The sequence below is a fragment of the Squalius cephalus genome (assembly GCF_949319135.1).
Source record: "Squalius cephalus genome assembly, chromosome: 2".
NCBI lineage: Eukaryota > Metazoa > Chordata > Actinopteri > Cypriniformes > Leuciscidae > Squalius > Squalius cephalus.
The window spans coordinates 20,325,911-20,349,222 of record NC_137123.1 but is presented as its reverse complement, the minus strand read 5'-3'; the positions used below and the strand labels follow the sequence as shown (position 1 = coordinate 20,349,222).

The 23,312-nt window shown below is 38.7% G+C and overlaps 1 protein-coding gene across 1 annotated transcript; it reads left to right on the top strand.

Annotated features, from left to right (window-relative positions):
- Nucleotides 1–1,113: 1,113 nt before the first annotated feature.
- On the top strand, nt 1,114–22,228 carry papss1 (3'-phosphoadenosine 5'-phosphosulfate synthase 1). Its single transcript, XM_079852993.1, has 12 exons — nt 1,114–1,706; nt 4,048–4,162; nt 4,251–4,486; nt 5,242–5,380; nt 6,689–6,807; nt 8,289–8,402; nt 8,531–8,642; nt 10,417–10,622; nt 14,460–14,595; nt 14,852–15,120; nt 16,773–17,002; nt 21,861–22,228. The coding sequence occupies exons 1-12, from the start codon at nt 1,647–1,649 to the stop codon at nt 21,997–21,999; spliced, it is 1,875 nt and encodes a 624-aa protein (XP_079709119.1). The 5' UTR covers nt 1,114–1,646; the 3' UTR covers nt 22,000–22,228.
- Nucleotides 22,229–23,312: the final 1,084 nt, after the last annotated feature.

The following is a 23,312-nucleotide window of genomic DNA, read 5'->3' as shown; positions in this document are numbered from 1 at the left end:
ATACGTTCCATGAGCAAAATATTAATGTTTTTGTGCTAACATTTTGAGGCTAATTAAAGACCAGATAACTTTGAATGAACGTTCTGTTAACGTTAATGGAAGAAGGTTGTTCATAACTTTGAGAGAACCTCTCAGAAAAAAAGGTACAAAAGCTGTCACTGGGACAGTACCCTTCAAAAGGGTTCTAATATGTACCATTTAGGTACTAATATGTACACGTTTGGTACCAATATGTACACGTTTGGTACCAATATGTACCTTTGAGGGTTGTACCTCCAAGTACAATCGATGAAATGTTCATGTCTATATAGGTAACAGCCTCCTACAGTATGTTCAACATGGGCTCCATTCAATTTATTTGATAAATCCTGTGCTATTGGCATCGACGATTCTTACAGTGTGTACACAAATGATCATTGTTTTCTTAAACATTTTCTTTATTTGGTATATAGTTATTTTGTACCAACTTGCAGCATGTCTCTAATAAAAGAAGATCTAAAGAATTTTTCCTCATGTTCACATAAACTTTCAAGGGATAGTTCACCCAAAAATGAAAATTCATGTCTACTCACCCTCAAGTTGTTCCAAACCTGTACGAATTTCTGCTAAACACAGAAGAAGATATTTTAAAGAATGTCAGTAACCATGGGCCCCATAGTATTTTTCTTTCATACAGTCAATGGGGCCCAACAACTTTTTGGTTACTGACATTCTTCAAAATATCTTTGAAAGTTTGGAACAACTTGAGGGTTAGTAAATTATGACAGATTCCTCCCTTTAACCTAAAATGTTACTTGTTTTGTATTCATATATACTCATACAGTATTAGCATAACACCAAAAGATGCTCATTCATATATATATATATATATATATATATATATATATATTTTTTTTTTTTTTTTTTTTACTAATCCATATATGTATATATCGATATTGGGTCAATGGTATGGGCTGAAATATGTGCCACCAGAAACTGAATTTGAATAATTTATATTTGAATTTGAATTGCTAAACTTGAATAATTGCATTGGAAAACTGAATTTGAATCACATAATTTGAAATTGTATTGTTTAATCTGAATCAATGCTTTGAAAAACTGAATTTGAATTGTATAATTTGAAATTGAATTTATTTGTTTGGAACTGAAGTCCAATACAATTTGATCCTCACTGAAAATTCAACTCTCTATATATCCTCACATTCAGTTCTCACAATTCAGATTCAGATAACTAAATTCAATTTCAAGTTACTGTGGAGCTAACACGTATTTCACTTTACTCAGGAAAATATAAAACAGAACATGATTGGCATTCTTCTGACCTATGATTCTGACAAGTCCCGCCCTTGACCTGATACTTGTTTGCTTTCGTTGCCACGGCTATATGAACGACTTCTTGACTGTCTAATCACGATCGACTTGGATGCCATTCCGACCAATCCGATTGGTAAGTGGGTGGAGTCTTGACACGTTAGAGGCGGGACTTGTCGGAGCCTCCATCACTTCCCGTGCCGCATCCTGTAAAGCTCTACGCTTCCTTCTGGAGTTCAACGCACAGTGGACCCGGCTCTTCATTAAAGCAACTTCTGTGAATATATATATCACACTATTTATTTGTTTACCAAGTGTGAATTCAGCAGCTCAGAATGGAGACATCTGGGAACTCGAGTAAGAAGCAGAAACTGAGCAACGCGCCTGAGAGTTGGGTGAGTAACGTTAGCGGCTGTAAATTGAGGGATATATTTCATTGCAAATATAGTACAGTTACAGTACCACACCTCGTGCTATGAATAATGGTGTTTTTGATTATGAAGCATTTGACCCACACTATTTTAATTCATAATATAAACGAAATCCAGAATAATCGTTCTCGTCATGGAGGTCCTCGGCTTTGATAAGTGTATGAGAAGGATGAATGCATATAATCCTTTTATTTGTGCATATTGTCTATATTAAAACCTAGTAACTTAAGCTTCTACAGCATTTCTCGCATCACAAGCAAGGGTATTATCACTTTTTGGACATGTAACGTTACTATAATACTAACATGGCTTCTTGGACGTACCATGGTAGTCTTTGGAGTATAATGTAAATACTAAATACCTTAGTACATAGATCTGGTAATAATTCAGTACCACGTTATATATATATATATATATATATATACTGCTCAAAAAAGTTAAAGGAAAACACATCAGATCTCAATGGAGAAAAATATCATGCTGGATATCTATACTAATATGGACTGGGTAATGTGTTATGAACGAAAGGATGCCACATCGTTTGATGGAAATGAAAATGATCAACCTACAGAGGATTGAATTCAAAGACACCCCGGAAATCTAAGTGAAAAAATTATGCAGCAGGCTTGTCAATTTTGCTGAAATTTCATTGCAGCAACTCAAAATGGTACTCAGTAGTTTGTATGGCCCCCACGTGCTTGTATGCATGCCTGACAACGTCGGGGCATGCTCCTAATGAGATGACGGATGGTGTCCTGGGGTATTTCCTCCCAGATCTGGACCAGCGCATCACTGAGCTCCTGGACAGTCTGAGGTGCAACCAGGTGATGTCAGATGGACCGAAACACAATGTCCCAGAGGTGTTCTATTGGACGTAGGTCAGGTGAGCGTGGTGGCCCTTCAATGGTATCATTCCTTCATCCTCCAGGAACTGCCTGCATGCTCTCGCCACATGAGGCCGGGCATTGTTGTGCACCAGGAGGAACCCAGGACACACTGCACCAGCATAGGGTCTGACAATGGATCCAAGGATTTCATCCCGATACCTAATGGCAGTCAGGGTGCCATTGTCTAGCCTGCAGAGGTCTGTGCGTCCCTCCATGGATATGCCTCCCCAGACCATCACTGACCCACCACCAAACCGGTCATGCTGAACGATGTTACAGGCAGCATAACATTCTCCACGGCTTCTCCAGACCCTTTCCTGTCTGTCACGTGCTCAGGGTGAACCTGCTCTTATTTGTGAAAACCACAGGGCACCAGTGGCGGACCTGCCAATTCTGGTGTTCAATGGGAAATGCCAATCGAGCTCCCTGGTGCTGGGCAGTGAGCACAGGGCCCACTCGAGGACGTCGGGCCCTCAGGCCACCCTCATGAAGTCTGTTTCTGATTGTTTGGTCAGAGACATTCACACCAGTGGCCTGCTGGAGGTCATTTTGTAGGGTTCTGGCAGTGTTCATCATGTTCCTCCTCGCACAAAGGAGCAGATACCGGTCCTGCTGATGGGTTAAGGACCTTCTACGGCCCTGTCCAGCTCTCCTAGAGTGGTACACTGCTCAAAAAAGTCTGTCTTCCTGGAATCTCCTCCATGCTCTTGAGACTGTGCTGGGAGACACAGCAAACCTTCTGGCAATGGCACGTATTGATGAGCCATCCTGAAGGAGCTGGACTGCCTGCGCAACCTCTGTAGGGTCCAGGTATCGCCTCATGTTACCAGTAGTGACACTGACCCTAGCCAAATGCAAAACTGGTGAAAAACAGTCCAAAAAGATGAGTAGGGAAAAAATGTCAGTGGCCTCCACCTGTAAAACCATTCCTGTTTTGGGGGTTGTCTCACTGTTGCCCATCTAGTGCACCTGCTGTTAATTTCATTAACACTAAAGCAGCTGAAACTGATTACCAACCACCTCTGTTACTTAACTGACCAGATCAATATCCCAGGAGTTTAACTGACTTGATGCTATTCTCTGATTAAAAAGTGTTCCCTTTATTTTTTTGAGCAGTATATATATATATATATATATATATATATATATACACACACACACACACACACACACACACACACACACACACACACACACACACACACACACACACACACACACACACACACACACACACACACACACAAATATTGTATAAGAAAAATATAAATGGTCCAGTACTGTGGTATAAACCAACATATCATGTAATTACCATCTGATACAACCAATGTCTTTCTTGAAGTGTTTCACTTCAGTCAATCAAACAGGAGGCCTTTGTTAAAGATGAGACAGATTAAATGAATCTGCAATTTGTGCAGGGGATGCAAAGAGCCACCAATGTGACATACCAAGCCCATCATGTGAGCAGAAACAAGCGTGGACAAGTAGTCGGCACTAGAGGAGGATTTCGAGGATGCACGGTGTGGCTTACAGGTAGAACATGAATGACGTGATTTAATCTTCATGGTTGTGTGTGTGTCCAAAATGTTCAGTAAATATGAGCTCTGTTGTGCATCCTCAGGTTTGTCTGGTGCAGGTAAAACGACGGTCAGCATGGCTCTGGAGGAGTATCTGGTGTGTCATGGCATCCCCTGCTACACTATGGATGGAGATAACATCAGGCAGGGCCTCAATAAGAACCTGGGCTTCAGTCCCGAGGACCGCGAGGAGAACATCCGCCGTATCGCGGAAGTGGCGAAACTGTTTGCTGACGCGGGGCTCGTGTGTATTGCCAGCTTCATTTCCCCATACAGCAGGGTGAGAAACATAGAGAGCTGTGTGTATAAGACTTATTAACCATGTAAAGCCTGACATCAAATCTGTTTATTGAACCTGTTTTATATCATATTTGATACACCAGGCTTTTATGAACCATATAATTTGATATAATGAGAATATGGTGCTCATGCAAAACATACATCAACTTTGCAAACAGGGCAAAAATATACAATTTGGTGCAAATGTTGTTATTTACATAGCTTGTAATGTAAATAAATTAGATTTTTATAGCAGCATGACAAACATAAAATGCATATAAATATCAGGTGTCACTCGATATCTTCCAGTGTATCTCAGGACGAGTATATTTCAATTCTTAGATTTAAGATTCAAAACTCTAGTTTTCATTGCAGGTGGTGAAATGTATAATGTAATGCAATATAATGATGATTGAGAGATGAATACATTTTGAAACAAACAAAAACTAAACAAATTCCTCAATAGCCTGGTGTATCATAGTTGATACATTTTAACATGAGTTTTCAAAAGAAATTATGTATGGATGATCAAGTAAACCTAAGTTGCTTTAGTCCAGTGAATGTTATTCTTGATAGGAAAGTTATTCTTATGTTTACTCTATAAAATCATTAAAGATAAAAAAAAAGTATAAACTATTAATCAGACAGAAGGCATGTTGTGGATTGCAATCTAAAACAACAGGTTTTTCAGCAAAGTTTTGATCATTTTGGTAATTTTAGGGTTAAAACGTTTGATTAATGTTGTTTTGGCACCAGGACCGGCTGAATGCCAGGAAGATCCATGAAGCTGCTGGTCTTCCGTTCTTTGAAGTGTTTGTAGATGCTCCTCTGGATGTGTGTGAGCAGAGAGATGTGAAGGGACTCTATAAGAGGGCTAGAGCTGGAGAAATCAGAGGTAAGACAATCATGTTTTTTTTGCATATCCAACTCAAATCATTTGAGTTTTTTTGTAGTCTGCTGCAAATGTCCATGTGAAATACAATGGTTACCATTCTGATTCAAACTACACACATTTAAATTTTGTTTGGACTTCATCTCAGTTGCTGTCAGATTGTATTGAATGTAGGGCTGTCAAACGATTAATCGCGATTAATCGCATCCAAAATAAAAGTTTGTGTTTACATAATATATGTGTGTGTATGGAGTATAATTATTTTCTATAAATACACACACATGCATATATATTTAAGAAAAATGTGTTATTTATATATAAAATATTTATATATAATATAAATTATATATAATATAAATATATATATACACAGTATATACATGCAAATATTTCTTAAATATATACATGCATGTGTGTGTATTTATATATAGAAAATAATTATACACCGTACACACACATATATTATGTAAAAACAAACTTTTAATTTGGATGCGATTAATCGCGATTAATCGTTTGACAGCCCTAATTGAATGTTATTCTTTTTCTATTTGTATCTATTTTGACATGAATACATAATGTCATGCAAAATATGTGTCCAAATACATGTATTTTCACTCACTTAAAAAAATGAGCTGAGCTAAAAATGGCACAATATGAGCCCTGGGATGTTCTGAGGCACTGAAGGAGGATGAAACGTTTTGTCTGAGAAGAAAAACACCAGAAAAGCGTTTAATGGATATTTTGCAGAATGATGAAAGAGCGGAGCTTGTGGCCTTTTTGGTGCGCATAACACTTCATCTCGGGAAACACAATTGTGATATCAGCAGTGTGTACTTTTGAGAGTAAGTTAAAGGTTTTTGAGGTTACACAAAACTTTTTGAGTAAACGAGAGGTGATTCATCACAACCCTCTTGGTTTCTGGTAGGAAATCCACAAGGAGACACTTGACTCGCTCTTGACTAACTCTGTGACTCAGTGTTTCCTGTTGTTTTTGTTCAATTTAATTTTTATTGCTGTGGACCTGCAAATTCAGTAACAGCCAATCAGATGAAGAGTGACACAGGAAACACTGCTGTGAAAGTTGAAAGTTAATCACATTAATCTGAAAGTGGCTAACATCTTGTGATGAGAATGAGTGATGTTTATAGCAGGAAGTGTCTTATCCCTCCAGCATTACTAAGGACTTCACTGTCTTCAGTCCCATTGAATGAAAAACTGTTTTCAAGAAGTGCATCCCAAGCATGTCTGTTTCTGCTGATGAATGGATTGGCGTTGTAATGTAATATAACCGGTGACTCCTGTTGTCCTCAGGGTTTACAGGAATAGACTCTGAGTATGAGAAGCCTGAGGCCCCTGAACTGGTACTAAAGACCGATTCTTGCAGTGTGAACGAGTGCATCCAGCAGCTCCTGGACCTCCTGCAGGAGAGGGTAAGTTATCTCCATTCATTCATCTTAAACTGAATTCTGTTTGAAACTCTATTTGAGGGTTTGTAATCTAAATATCTGATTGTTGCAAGTGGTAAAACATCTCTTTCTACAGAAGTTTTTCTCATTTACATGCACATGTATATTCTGATATCAATTGGAATATGGCGATATTACGATTATTATCAAGTCATGTGACTGTCACAGTCTGATTGCCTGATTCAGTTTTTGCTTGGAAATCTGTTGCATGTAAATACCTTGTACAAAATCCACTGAAAGAAGATGTTAACTGTTTTGTATTTAAAAAATTTATTTTATTCATGTGACGCAAAGCTGCTTTCCTTCAGAAATCATTCCAATATGATGATTTGGAGCTCAAGAAACATTTCTGATTATTATCAGTCTTGAAAAAAGTTTTTGTGCTTAATATTTTTGTGGAAACCATGATACTTTTTTTAGGATTCTTTGATGAATACATTTTTTTTTTTGGCTTTACTGTCACTTTTGATCAATTTAATGTGTCCTTGCTGAATAAATGTACTAATTTCTGGAATGAAAATGAGACTGATAAAACAAAAGTGTTTCCATTCCATGGCGTTGTTTGTGAAAAAATAGTAATAAAACTGAGCATACTGAATAACCAATGGCAGCATCTTGAAACTCCCAGGAAATAACAGTGGGAATAGAAAACAAGCATGTGTAGATCATCATATTTACAACATCCATATAAACAGGAATATTCCGATGCCTGAACACTTGTAAACTTGTATTCTGAATATGGCTACAAACCGAAATAGAGTTTGTCTGATAGAGTCATTGTCACATTAGATTCATTTGCACCCTTGTTAAACTTTGGCATCCTTATTTCATGATTTAAGGCCAGTTTTTTAACACAGAACATTTTGCAACTTTGCTTAAAGGGGTCATTGGATGAAGTTGGTATGATTCTTTAGGGCCTTCATGTAAAGTTATAACACAATTTGGTTAAAATTCCTCAATGGTTGTGTAAAACAACACTTTTTATCACAGTTCACAGCGACCCCATTTCGGTGCATGTCTCTTTAAATGATAATGAGCAACTACTCACCCCACCCCTCTCTTCCATGGGGGGTGTCGACACAAGACACATAAAGTGCTGGCTTGGTGGACAGTATACTAATAGCTGAGGGCGGAAATATGCTAATACGGGACAGTCCGTCAGTGGTCGTGGGCGGAGCATGAGAAATAAGACATCACATTGCTCAGAAAATCTTGATTATTGAGAGTGTTTAGGCTTTTTGATTATTAAAAAAAAGGAGTGAATGGATATTTTTCATTGTAGGGTGGTTGTGTCCGCACACTGCAAAGACACATTTACATGCAAACACCATATAAAAGTGAATTTCGCATCCGATGACCCCTTTAACATCTTATCTAGATGCGTTCATCATACTTTGATATAAATGACATTGATGTCTCTGTGATAATGTCTTCACTTTCTGTAGGACATCGTGCCTGTGGACGCATCCTATGAGGTCAAGGAGCTCTACGTGCCTGAAAACAAGCTGGACTTGGCCAAGGCTGATGCAGAGACTCTTCCAGCAGTGGAGATCACCAAGGTATCACTCCTCGACTCACTCGAATTCAGCCTTCTTCAGACTATTGGCTATTTTGAACTTAAAACATTGTTTTTTTTCAGTGCTTGTGCAGTTTGAAAGCTAATGTCTGTTGTCTGTTGGTGGGTTAGGTGGACATGCAGTGGGTTCAGGTGCTGGCTGAGGGCTGGGCCACTCCTCTGAACGGCTTCATGAGGGAGAGAGAGTTCCTACAGTGTCTTCACTTCAACTGTCTGCTCGATGGTAAACGCGTAATTTAACACTAACACCGTCTTCTCGTGGCATACTTTTAGGCTTGGATTTCTTTTTTATGTGCTGTGTTTTCTGAATGCAACACCAGATGGCGACATTAGACAGTGCAATGCACTTTTTTCCCCACTGGCCGCTATTACATTCAGAAGTGATTTTAGAAATCATTTCCTTCATTTTTCTACTTTTTTTTTGTAATACAGATTTAATTGAACATTTTTAGAAATATTTTGTACATTAATGAAAAATAAAGATCTTATAGGTACAGTACTTCTTCAAGCTCATAAAGGCATAGTTCACTCCAAAATCGTCATTTAGGCTACTCACCCTCATGGCGTTCCCAACCAATAAGACTTTGGTTAATCTTTGAAACATTTTTTTTTTAATATTTTTAATGAAACCACGCTTCATATGGATTTGTTTTACAACACATTTTTGGATCTTTAAAGTTTTGGTTACCTGGACTTTCAATGGAAAGATGTGCACTTATGTGTACTTACAGTGTACTTACCTAAGAAAATACTGGTTAACATAAGGTAACTACATGGGTTGAGGTTAGGTTTAGGGTTAATACCTGGTTATTACCCAGTTATTGTAATAATTATAATAAGTATATAGTATGTACATGGGGAACAGGACTGTAAAATAAAAATAAAGTGCTACTGAAACTCCTCAGGAAACTTATGGATTTGGTACAACATGAGGATTTTAATTTGTGGGTGAACTATGATGGACCACCAACATAAGGTGAACAAGCTATTACTAATAATCTAATATTTCAGTGTTTCTGGGTCAAGACAGGCAAACCTCTTGGAATGGGTGGCCCATCACAAAATAAACTGAATTTAAGCGAGGGAATCTTAAGGCTCTGCGAGAGGATTTTAAATGGCAATTAGTGGTAGAAATAAAAGAGTTATTATCATTTAAATGGAGGGCTTTTGGTTTAGGTAGATCACATGCTTTCAAGGATGTTTGGGCTTTTTCGAAACAAGTCGGCATCCTTTTGATTACGAGAACAACAAATGTGTGAATGGCTTTTTAAACCACGACGTGTTTCTCGCGTTTATACTACTGGGTAATTACAGCAATTTCCCACATCATGCTTGAGTTTCCAAAAAGTGTCAATTTAGTTTTACGACCTCGTAATGCTCTGCCGTGTGTTGTCTTGCCTAGTATTCAAATTTGTGTTCATGGTATGCATTGACACTCACACACCTATTAAGATAAAAAGGGGTCCTAGGAGACGTTTGACTTTGGATACGACAGAAATACGGCCAGAGAAAGTCGTTAGTTGTTCATGCATTACATCATCAGCGTCATTAGACTTGATTACTGTACATCACACCTTGTGTTATTATTTTGATCCTTACAATACGCCCAATTGGACTCTTGTTGGACCAGACTGGCGTCTTTACGTATATAACGGACAGCTTTGTGCATCCTGCTGCCTGATACTAGTTTAATTTGGATTGAGCTGAAATGCGACACTCACAGGGCTCTTTCTTATGGAAAACAGCTGTTTCTGCTATGATGTCGGTGTGTTTTATTCTGAAAATGGATTTTAAAAGCTTCCCGCTCATATTGCTTTAATCAAGGTGAAGGACCTCTTACTTTCTTAGAAAACTCACCACTTTGACATCCAGAGATCTTTCCCTTATCTCGCCTCATAAATCCTTAACTGTTCCCCTTTAGCCCTTTCAAAGCTGTCAATTTCTCAAAGTCTCGGGTTGTTTGATGTATGTGCCGTGCATCTGACCTCTGTTCGTAGGCGGGGTTATTAACCTGTCGGTGCCTGTGGTCCTCCCCGTCTCGAGCTCCGACAAAGAGCGTCTGGACGGCAGCACCGCGTTCGCGCTGGCCTACGGTGGACGGAGAGTCGCCATCCTGCGAAACCCAGAGTTCTACGAGCACCGCAAGGAAGAGCGTTGTTCCCGGCAGTGGGGCACCACCTGCAAGGATCATCCATACATCAAGGTCAGAGGTCAAATATGGACAAATTATGAACACTGTGTCCTAACTAGGCAGCGTGTCCGGCAACAAGAAAGCGGAAGATCTGCGTGACCCAACACAGTAACAGCCAATTAGAGGATATTTGATTGATTTTAATTGATTCTTTGTTCACACTGTCGTAATTACTGTAATTACTGGATCAGCCTCAGAGCTGTTCACATCCTCGGAATTATGCTTTTCTATGGCAACACTGTTAACGCCAAAATGCATCTGTGTAAGATCAGTAGACAAAACCACAATACAAACACATTATGCAAATGCCTTATTAATTAATTTATAGTTTATTTAGCGGGACATGAGATGGCTATTCCAGCTCTCCTAGCAACTTTAAAATTCATTGTATGTCTGTTGTTTTGTTTTCAAATTGATCTTTTATTATTAATAGATTAACAAAAGTTAAGTATAGGAATTTTTCAAAAGAATTATGACAATATAACTCCATTACTACTATTTTCCTGCTGAAGCCATTTTGTGTGGGAAAGTGAAGTTGGAGCTCTCAGAAAATTCAGTTTACAAGTAATTGTTACAAATTACAAAAGCAGTTATGTAATTTCAAGTTCTACGAGGACGTGAGTGCATTTTATAAGTCGGAATCTCGTAATTATGCTAATTCCGACATGGTGTGAATGCATTTATACAAACTATCTGGAGCTTGATTTTAGGCCGATGAGATTTCTTATCTTATGTAAGCACTTGGAAAGGATTAACATTGCCCTGTATCTCATTTTTGTTGTCAGCTTCCCTCCCTTTCTTTCTTTTCTGACTCACGAACCACCTGGAAAGTCCCGATTATAAGCCTGCTGTGAATGAGAGCACTGTTTAGACTACATACATGTTAATATGAAAGCAGAATCACAGTGATTCAGCAGCATGATCCATTAACGCATCACTTTTCACCTGTCTGGCACCGGGCACCCTTTATGGGAACACATTGTCCGATGGTAAAAGCGCAGAATTGTGTTGCTTCATTGCTATTTATGAATGTTCATGAGCAAATATTATTGCTTTTTCTTGATTTCAGAACTAAATTTGATCATAAACTCACCCCAAACTGTTTCTGTACAGAAATGATAGCTCAAGACTAATGTATCCTCCTTATTAGGGATAGAATTAGTGCAAAAAGGACATTTTAGAAGGGACTTGATACTTAGGGACCACAATGATGTAGTTTTTCGCTGTCATTTTCTTTCTTTCTGCAATTGTATTTAAAAGAGGAGATTTTCCACTTAAGTCCCATTTTTGAAGGTAAAGTCATGGATATCTAGTGAGGAACCGCTGACCTGATGCTTTAATAGGCCCCTGTGCGGTCGCGTTTCCAAGCTTTCCTTGGACTGCACTTTGACAGAAGACAGAGCCACGATGCCCTCTCACTAGGTCTGTGGAAACCGGGTCTCGCTCTCTCTCTCTCTCTCATCTTTGTTCAGTCCTCGCTTTAGTAATCTCTTTATTCTTTGACCTCCTTCATTTCACACATGTGTTTTAGTTGGATTTCTCGCCCTGCGTTCTATCCAACCGGTGTTTAGGCAAGTGGCGCTCTCCTCCCCTCCTTTCCCCTCACCTTCCTCTTACAAATCTCGCAGAGTAAATACTGAACAATTGTTTCCATCTGTAAGTAGGGATTGTGGGCTTAGGTGGACTTTAATGGCTCCGCTCTGCTCCAGCTCGCACTAATGGGCGCCAACGGAGAGCTTTCGGACTCTGGAATGGCCCCGTCTGTCTGCTCGCCTACGGTCACAAATAAACCCATCTCCAGACCCAAGAAAGAAATTGCACACATTGAAGTTTCTAGCAATCAGCTTTCGTTTTATTTACAGTGTTCTGTCGCTCAATGGCATTCTCGTAATGAAGTTTAGATTTATCACAGTCCATAAACAAGCCAAACAAAAAAAGATTGATTATTAAATTATACAAAAAAAAAATATATATATACATATATCCTCTTGAATATGCTGTTTTTAAAGTTACATTTACAGTTTAACTTTTAAAATTGTTGTAATAAAATTATTGTAATATTGACTAATAGTATATTTAATTATGCATGCTCATTTACATCTATTTTTACATTTAATATTTAATAATCTTTTAAGCATTAAATAACACTTGATGTAGACATGCCTAAATTCATGTGTAGCATGTTATTTCTAGTGTGCTTTATTTATTTAAAAAATTTTTTTATAGCATATAATTTTAATATATCATCCAGAATTTTATTATTGTTGCATACCTAGAAAATAGCTTGTGAATTCCATATCTTATTGAAATGATTGTACTTCCATAAGTTCTGTCAAGGCTCGAGCTGGAACTACCGTCATGCCTGTTTTCATTTTACATGATCATTAATATCACTTACGCTGAAACCCCCCAAAACAAATGAGTCTGAACATCTGTTTGATTAATATTGTTCCAGAGTGCCCAAAATGGGAAAATTCGGTCTTATGAATGTGGAATATGTGATTATAAGTTCACAGAATAGTTCATCTCATTACTTCACTATGTCTGGTTTGTATGTTAAACTCCATCTGCTGAAGCACGTCAATCAGCGGGGCTGTAAAACCGGCCTCCATTATGTGTGGTAAATACTCTTTTCCTGTTTATTTCGGCTGTCAGTCTGACAGCTGAGTCCACATTGTGAGATTTGGTATGGTGGGGGGGGGGGATGTTAACCAGACTTGAGAGCATTAACTTAATTGCATTATCTATGTTTTTTCCCCTCATTGAAAGGGGTGCAGTGCTCAACCAGTACTCAATTATTTTCTATGACAGCTAATCGAGTTGATTTACTCTATAGATGTGATGTAGTGCCAACAGATCGCTCACTGAGTTTTTCCATCGCCAGCCTCTGCAACATAAATTAAATAAACGGCTGCTACTGTTGCTATACTGTGGCCAGAAAATGACAGCCGCACATGCATTCAGTCTTCAAATGCAAACGCAATTCAACTTATGAAGCATTTTATTAACATTCACTGCTTTCAGGCCTCTCCAAGATTGCTTAATATGATCACATACTTGCACAGAACGTTCTCGAGCCACCAGTGCTGCTGTCAAGTCAAATCACTAGATTTAAGTCTTGTGAAATGGTATTCTCCATCCTAGCGGCCCCGAATCTGCTGCAAGCTGTGATATCCTCAGCATACTTTACTGCTTCTTAACCCTGGCCAAGTTAGCGGCTCAGCCAATGCCAGCGAAGACCTCCTGAAGGTAAAATATAAGTAAAAGCAGCCAAGAGTTCTAGCCTGATTTGACATGGTAGTCTTGTTTTTAAAAAATTAATGTTTAGAAATCCAAGCTAATAAACCAGAGTCTGTTGAGTACCAAATTTGGGAATGACATCTTGCTTTTAGAGCTTTCTAACTAAGATTGTCAAATTTGTGCCTGGAAACAAAGTCGTATTTACTTCTTAAGTTTCCAGGCTGTTACAATTAGCATTTTTGAGGAAGACCTATTTGGGTTTCTCAACGTTTGCATGGTTCATGACATCAAATCTTTGAAATGAATACCAGAGTTTTGTGATTTTGTATATTTTCCTGTTTCAGAACCAACTGTTCCCAACTGTGATTGCCAATTTCAAAGAGTTTCTTCTGTGTTAGTGGACATTTTGTGACCAGAATATGCTACAATGTGAACATTCAGTCAGGGTTAGCTATATTAGACCACTTTCTTACCCCAAACCACCATGCTGAGATTTTAAGATTATATGTTCTTGCATGTATGGCGTTCCTCAAGCCTCACAAAGAAAGAAAGAGAGTGATGAGGTTGGAAGTTCATTGCTGTTGTTCCTGATGGTCTTTCCTGTGGCAGATGGTGATGGAGAGCGGAGATTGGCTGGTCGGAGGTGATGTCCAGGTGCTGGATCGGATCTACTGGAACGACGGGCTGGATAGTTACAGGCTCACCCCAACCGAACTCAAGCAGAAGTTTAAAGAGATGAACGCAGGTATGGAACAATACTCAGTAGTTGCTCCTTTTGAGCCAATTTTGACTAGTCTGTTGGGTGTTACAAGTTGCCTTGCCCTCAAACTGTGAACACATTAATTTTCTAAAAACTATTACATTAGTTGTTTTAATGCAAGTCTTTATGGATTTTAATTGTATTGCTATAGACTTGCATTGATCTGTATATTAACTTTGCTGCAATAAAATGATATTTATGGCTAGTTAAGAGATATTAAACACTCTTCTCTCATTGTTAGATGCTGTCTTTGCCTTCCAACTGCGGAACCCAGTGCATAATGGCCACGCGCTGCTCATGCAGGACACACAGCGACGTCTAATTGAACGTGGCTACCGCCGACCCGTGCTTCTGCTGCATCCGCTGGGAGGCTGGACCAAAGATGATGACGTACCACTGGCCTGGCGCATGAAACAGCATGCAGCTGTGCTGGAGGAAGGGCTGCTTGATCCCAACTCCACCATAGTGGCCATTTTCCCCTCACCGATGATGTACGCCGGCCCCACAGAGGTTAGTGTGGAATGAAAAGGGACCAAGAACAGACCCCTGAGGCTTACCATTAAAATATTAATGTACGGTCAGCTGGTCATTATAATTTTTTCAGTTTTCTTGTTTTGAATGTAGACTCTTGATCATCTAGTCATCTATCGAAGATTTTATGCTCACCATATGTATTACTATATACTAAAAAAAAAAAATCTGCAGTTGGTACAGTAGCTACTTGAGACGCCGGATTCAATTTAGCCTTGTAGCCTTTGAGATCTTCCTCAATATGTAAATCCTTAAGTATCCCATCCTTGGATACTTTAGGAATTGCTTGACATATGCAGTGTTTTAGAGAAAGAAGCTCTTATCAAATGTGCTTTTTGCGAAGAACGATAATTAAAATAGCGTTTGCAGTCAAAGAACTGTTGTATGGAAAGTTAGTGTTGAGGAAACTTGCGCAGGGCACATTCCTTCTTAAATCGTCGAGGGTACACTGGATTGGTGATCCGTTCCACCTAACCTGTGCTGGAGGCTGAAGACAACAGGGACAGTCTCTTCTTGCAGGCATCACGCATCTCTGGACTTTCCAGTAAGAATAGATTTGTGTCTCCTGAAGTGTTTAGAGGACAGTGGTGTCCCTCTATGATCCATTTGTACACACACACATAACAAGGACAAACAGGGAGCTTTCTTCTGACAAAAAATGTTTCTGGTGTAGTGTTCCATGGCTATTTTGAAGTCTGTTGTTCTTTAATCATGTGGCCAGGGACATTAAACATTTTATTGGGAGCAGACAGAGTCTGTAAGACTAAAGCAGCCCACAGGAAGCAGTCGTTCACCTCATTGAGTTATGAGAAGGAAGTAAGGGACATGCTGACTCCACAGAAAAGAATTAGCTTAGGAAGTGTAGGCCAGTTCTAATCATGTGTCCATCCAAATATGTTTTCACTTATTTCATGATGATACGTTTTGACATATTGTCCCTATCTCTGTGTCATTGAACAAAATTCCCATTTGTTTTACATCATTTTTGTACTCCCAAATTTAAGTGTAGGTTAATGTATTGTTCATCAAAAAAATGAAATCTGTCATCATTTACTCATGTTGTTCCAAACCATTAACAACACAAAAGAAGTTTAGCACAGATTTTTTTCTGTTGCTATCTGTTTGACTTTTCTAAATTTTCTAAAAAACACAGCAGTTTTGTCTGAGTAAAAGACCAAAATTTCAATTGGATGCTGAAAATCTTCCTGTCGTGGGCACTCTCAAATCTCATTCGCATGCATTTGGTTACAAGACATGCGAGAACCAATTGACGTCAAACCCGTTTTATTCATATTCAAATGGACACAAATGTGAATGACATTTGAGAGCTATAGCAGAGGGGAAGATTTCAACTGAATTATAGTTCAAATTTCGACCTAACAAAAATATTTGATGGATTCAGAAGACTTAGAATATGGTGTATGGAGTATGATATTTTATGGTGCTTGTTTTGTCTTTTTGGATATCAGCAACCCTAGTCCTCATTCACTTTCATTGTTCACACTGCTCTTTTCCAAACATTCTCACTTAATTTGTGTTCCACAGAATAAAGAACGTGAACTGTTTGAACTAATACTCTAATTGATTAGCTTTAAAGTGAAAATATAACAAATCTGAACTGTTTCCAACAGGTCCAGTGGCACTGCAGGGCCCGAATGGTGGCCGGGGCCAACTTTTACATAGTGGGCCGTGACCCCGCAGGAATGCCTCATCCAGACACGGGTAAAGACCTCTACGAGCCCTCCCATGGAGCTAAAGTTCTCACCATGGCCCCTGGACTCATATCGCTGGAAATTGTGCCTTTCAAAGTGGCAGCCTACAATAAAGTCAAGAAGGCCATGGATTTTTATGACCCCAAAAAGTAAGTTTATGTATTTCTCCCCATTTAATTTGTCTTCCTTTTTCGAGTGTCGAGTGTCTTTAAGGATCAAATCTTATCAAGTTCGCGACTTGGACATACTGACGTGGCGTTAAACTGAAAACATGAATTTACTTTATATACATATTCAAACAGTCTATCATCTTGAGTTGAACTTCCCCTGTCAGGCTTCCTTGATTCCTAAACGTGTTGCCAAGAATAACAGGAAATGTTTTGTTGTTGTGTGCTTTTACCAAATTCTATGGCTTTGCTCCATTCTTTGAAGTCATTTAGAAGTGGAGATCTGCCATTATTCCTCTGGCGCTGTGCAAATGCTGCGGAAGATGACTAACGAAAATCATGCATTTTCGCGGCGTCTCGTCTTGCAATTAATAGCGCCCGCTGCTATCGAGTTAACAGGCATTTCAGTCGTCCCTGATGAAGACCATGCAGCATGTCAACATGCAGCAAAACTGACTGGAAGAACTGGGGACTTTTAATGTTGAATGATCTTTATGCAAATGCACATGCACATCCCACACAGAGTTTAAAGGAGTAGCTTAGCAAAAAAATTTTTTTTACATTGTATCAATTACTCACCCTCAGGTCATTCCAAAACCATATGTGGCTATTTTTTCCATGGAATAACAACAGCAACAAAAAAGATAGAGCTTTAAATAGATCTTTCATCTGTCAAGCTCCATAAAGGGCAATAAAAAAAAAGGAAATATTCCATACAAATGTTACTGAATATTCAATTGAAATACTAAAAAATAAAAGAATATTAACATTTGTAATATTCAATATATGGAAAAGAGATATTCAATATATATATTTATTGGATATTCTGTGAAACATCATCTTTTGTGTTTCACGCGTGTTTGGAATGACACGTTCCTCTGTTTATGTCACGTTCCATAATTATAACTACCTTCATTATGATTAAGTATTGAGATTGTTGCTTACCTTGATATGTAAAGTCAAGTGTCATGGTGACAGTGGGGCTGGAGGTTGCTGGCATCACTTCCCTCCTCCATCCCAGCAATCGTTTGGAGGGGGTTGGGGTGGCAGACTCGCACTTCGTCTGAGTTTCAAAGAGCCCCGCTTGGCGCCTTAGTAAATTTATGGCGTTCCGTCTGCTCCTTGAGCAGGGTGTTGGGCCTGGCCAAATTTGAGACGAATATGGATGCTGAGCCTAATTGCCAGCCATCCCCCTTAAAGTCCTCCTCTAAAACGGCTCAAATCAGTCCAAGCTGTTTCTCATTTAAATGCATATTAACGGTTCTCTATGGAGTCAGGGTTTATGTGTTCCACCCCTTCACCCCATTGAAGTGACTACCAGGTGGAATGGTGATAATATTCCATAAACCATCAGATGTGGCTCCATCCAGTAGTAGGATGCATCATATTTGCATCTTACTACTGGGTGATTGCTAAGGTGTTCTGGCTGCTTGCTAGGGCATTGCTTGGCAGGAATTTGGGTGGTTACTAGGGTGTTGCTAGCCAGTCACTAGGATGTTCTGGATGCTTGTTAGGGCATTGCTAGGGTGTTTTATGTGGTTATTAGTGCGTTTGGTATGTGTTTTTGTATTCTGAATACTTGCTAAGGGCGTTTTCACACCTGAAAGTCCGCACCAATTTTTTGATGTTTTGATGCATTGTATACATTCGGTTAGTTTTGGTTTGGTTTCACATTGCAATTATGTGAGCGCACTAAAGAACTTTACATGATGTACCTGCGTCCTGTCGTCATCATCTATGTGGGCTGCATCTTGACATTGATCGGTTTGTAAACGGACATGCATCTGACTTCAGCGTGTTATCAATTCGGCGAGTAACTTTGACGAGAATGAATGAACAGACGCATATCATTGGCACTATACTTTTATTATTATGGCATTACTCCCTGCAGCACCTACTTTAGGCTACGCAGGAACCACCGGAACTTCCTGTAAATGGTCTGAAAGTCCGAACCATACAGAAAATGCTTTCACACTAGAAACGAACCAAACCTTTGTTCAGTTTGATCCGGACAGAGAGTACCTCTTTTCGTCGGACCAAATTTCGTCTGTTTGGTCCGGACCATGGTCCAGGGGAGGTTTCACACCTGTAATTTTGATTCGGATCAAACTAAAAAATCCAAAAATGCAGACCAAACAAGATAGGTGTGAAAGGTTATTGCTAGCTAGTTGCTAGGGTGTTTTTAGGTGGTTACTAGGATGTTCCTAAGAGGTTGCCAGGGTGTTCTGGATGTTTGCTAGGATGTTGGTTACTGGTGTTCTGGGATGTTGCCATGAGATCATTACCCTAAAAAAAAAAAAATACAAAGTTGTCTTTACCAAAAAGTATAGTAAAAATTTTTATATTGTGAAATATTATTACATATTAGGCTACACGGCTCTGTGTAATACTTGATTCTGATTGGTCAATCGCACCATCCACGATAACGATAACAACCGTTAAAAACATCTGAGTAACTGAAGTCAGTGCTTTACTCTTGCTAGAAACGGGTTTTCCTCGTGGAAGTTTTGCATTCAGTGAGCTAATAAAATAACAAAACTCAATCAATATTTAGTGTACAGTTATTTAATGATGTCATCCGGTATCGCAGACTGGCTCTCTTGAATACAAAAGCAGCTGCTGCCATTTTGCAACGATTGTTGTACACTGTAATGGATAATAAGATAACAAACAGGTACGATTTTTAAACGATTTCATCTCATAAACGCATAATTATTTATGAGGTGAAATGCCGTGTAATATGTGGTATGACTGTACCGTATCCCTTAAATGTCCGTCTAGTTTGAACTTGCCACGTTTAAGAGCTAATAAAATATTTCAACTCAAGGGCAATTCCACGCAAAACTGTCACATCCATAACGCCAACTACATACAATGGCATTGTGCTGGCGTTATGGATGTGACAGTTTTGCGTGGAATTGCCCTCAAGTCAAATTCTGCGTCTAATTATTTTATGTACTTATGTGGCAAGTAGCCGTGTAATAAGCGGGATAATGTACATTATCCCTTACTTAATTTAAAGCTACACTGTGTGATCATTTCCCCCATCTAGCGGTGAAATTGTATATGACTACCCAGTGAATATTAGTTTCTGTTCCTTTCAATTTCGAGGGTGTTTTAACTCCTACGGTGGCCGTATTATTCCAAGATTAACATGGCTTCCAGTTCGACTTAGTCCAATTGCGCCTTTAAAACTATTCATCACCTGTGATCCGTCGCAGCACAGATTTATGTTACAAGGTAAACAATACTTTTTCACCATTGACGTGAGGAAAAGTAACGCAAGTTATACTAGAGGTCGTTCTGGCGTTATGCACAACCATGCTATGGTTAGACAAGCAACTATAAAACTTCGAATTTACACAAATAGGCTGAATTACCTGCCGAGAAGAAAGCAGGCAACTTCGGCGTCCGTTTTAAAATCTTTGCTCCTCATGAGCTCTTTCCATCTGGGAAAAGTTACTCCAGTATTGACTTTGGTCTTGCTGATTTGCCTGTCGCGTTGACGTTTTAATTCTCTCTTTCGCTTCCTTGGCGACTCTGCTACATGTCCTCGAAAATAGGCGTGATCCTCCATCAGCAATCTTTCAAATCTGCCGGCAGTCGCGACTCGCGAGTAATCTCCCCCTCGCATTCGTCTCTGTGTCATTGAGTATAAAAGCGCGAAAGGCGAAGCTTGAATTTACAGGTATGTCCCTCTTTGGCTAATGTAGTTTCAAGATGGAGGGGCAACATGGCGACCGGCATTCGAACCCCTCACCCGTATGTACTTTCAATGGCAGATTATAAACTTACGAGAATACTTTATTACTTGAAAGATGTAAATATACATTAATGAGCACATATATTTTTGAAAGAACTAAGTGTTTTTTGCTAAGAATCAACTAAAAAAATTACACAGTGTAGCTTTAACTAACTTTTCTATTTGAATATATTATGTCACTCATGACTTGTTAATCTCTCTCTCTCTCTCTCTCTCTCTCTCTCTCTCTCTCTCTCTCTCTCTCTCTCTCTCTCTCTCTCTCGTTCATGCTACTTAATATTTTTTTGGAAACCGTGATACTTTTTTTTTTCAGGATTCTTTGATGAATGGAAAGTTAGACCTAATATAAGGGTCAGGGGTTTGTTCAAATGCACTATTCAGCGTTATAAACCCGTATAAAATGCTTCACTTGTCTAGACCGAAAAGCCTTTCTGAATGACAGCGTTCGTTTAATGAACGTGATTACGACAGGGAATGGGCAGTGCAACAGTGTACGTTTATAAATTCATTGTGCTGTGTGAATTTGTTTTCATAAGGTCTGCGTCTTAATTGAAGAACAACTAATCCGTAACAAATAAACCCTATCCGTAGGAGCCATCGAGGATTGTATTTAGACTAGCGTTCGAGTTGTATTCGTGCTGTTGGAGCCTAATTAGCTCTATTTATCAGACATTTTGCACACTGTTTATTTTCAAAGCATTTGTTTAAATGAAAACGTGTAGCAGAGAGTTTGGATTTAATGACATTGGTCTGAAGTTTAGATTTCTGTTTCTTGCTAATTTATTTTTGTCTAGAAGTAAAGCCAGCCTGTTTACCTCGTCGTCTTTGCACCGTTGAAAGGAATTACGTGGCTTAAAGAGCCACTTGAGAGAACATATTTTATCATAGAGTACATCACATCGTTCCCTCCAGAGCGAAAACGTCCCGAACAAAGGAGCAGTGTACAACACCTAGTTATTATCTCTGACGCAAGCCCTGAGATTATGTTTCTTTTTCATTTTCTTATCACATTGGGTACCACACTGTCCCTTTTCTGTGCACATCTTAAAATTCCCTCCGCCGTCTCGTTTTACCCAGACACCAGGACTATGACTTCATCTCAGGAACCCGCATGAGGAGGATGGCTCGCGAGGGCCAGAACCCTCCGGAAGGCTTCATGGCATCCAAAGCCTGGAATGTTCTCAAGGAATACTACCAGTCTTTGGAGAAGGCCTAAGCAGTTTTCCAGGCGCGCCGGGAGAAGTTTGAAGCAATTCTGTTACATGAAAAGGAGGAAGAGAGAGAAATGGTTTGTAAAAAAAAAAAAAAAACACAAACGTTGGGACCACTCAAAGGACTTCTTGAACTGTTTTGGATGTTGTTCCTCATTAAATCACTGTCGGTTTCATGGTTCTGAGTCTTATGGCAGCATTTTTGTATGTTCAGTTTGAAAAAAAAAAAAAGAAAGAATGCGAATCAGCTTGTGAAAGGTACATTTTAAGTATACAATACTGTAAACATAAAAAAACTAAACGTTTTATTAGTAAATTATTCCATCTATATTCTTGTACTCTCCCTAGAATTCATAATCACTGTTACAATTGGATGAAAGACGTGTAATATGAAAATTGCCCTACTTGCCTTAAAGATCATAAGCTTTTATTGAAACGGTTACATTTACAGTATTCTGGCTTTAATGCACATTAAACTCTATCAACAGCATTTATGGCATACTGTTAAGTACAGTAGAAAATCATTTCCTCAGGTTTTTTTTTTTTTTTTTTTTTTTTTTGTCAGTAAAGCTAATAAGTTTTGCACACATGTTCTCGGTTAAAAAAAGACAAATATCAAAACAAAGAGGAAACAAATTGAAATTATTTTGTGGTAATCAATATTATGCTACAAATTCTGTCAAAAGAGTTTAAAGTACTGAACAGTGAACAATCCTTTAAGCCAGAATGTGTGCGTGGATGTGACGTATACAGTTGTGCCCGGCCTTCTTTTAGGCGTTGTTTTTAGTTGATATAATTTGGTCGTTTAATTAATGGTCTGAAATATTTGTGGTGACAACAGTATGTTTTTCGTGTACCTTTAGGCAACATTTTGTTCTGAAATCTGGACAATTGTTTCTTGCTTGCAAAGCAGCCAAACATAAACTTCACATATTTAAATCTGTGAGGTCTGTCCTTTGAAAGTTAGTTACTGGCATAACTTTAATAGAATTTGTTTAGTCAGCAACATTTCTAACCATGGTGTTTCGATATTTCTTTGTTTGAATGTAGTGTTTTGTTAATAGTGTGGGTATAGCACTCTTTAGTATAGTTGCATTTTCTTTGTAGTATTTATTTTAAAACTTTTTTTTGTGTTTATTGTATTAGAATAGAAAGGATCATATTCTTCAGTTTGCGATTCATAGTTGTCCTGTTTATTTTTTAACCGTATTGTTCTTTACTCACTGTTTTTAATAAAGCATTCCACAAAAAAACCCAAAAAAACATGAACTTAATTGCGATTTAAAGGTTTTATTCATTAAAAATCTGCACACTCACA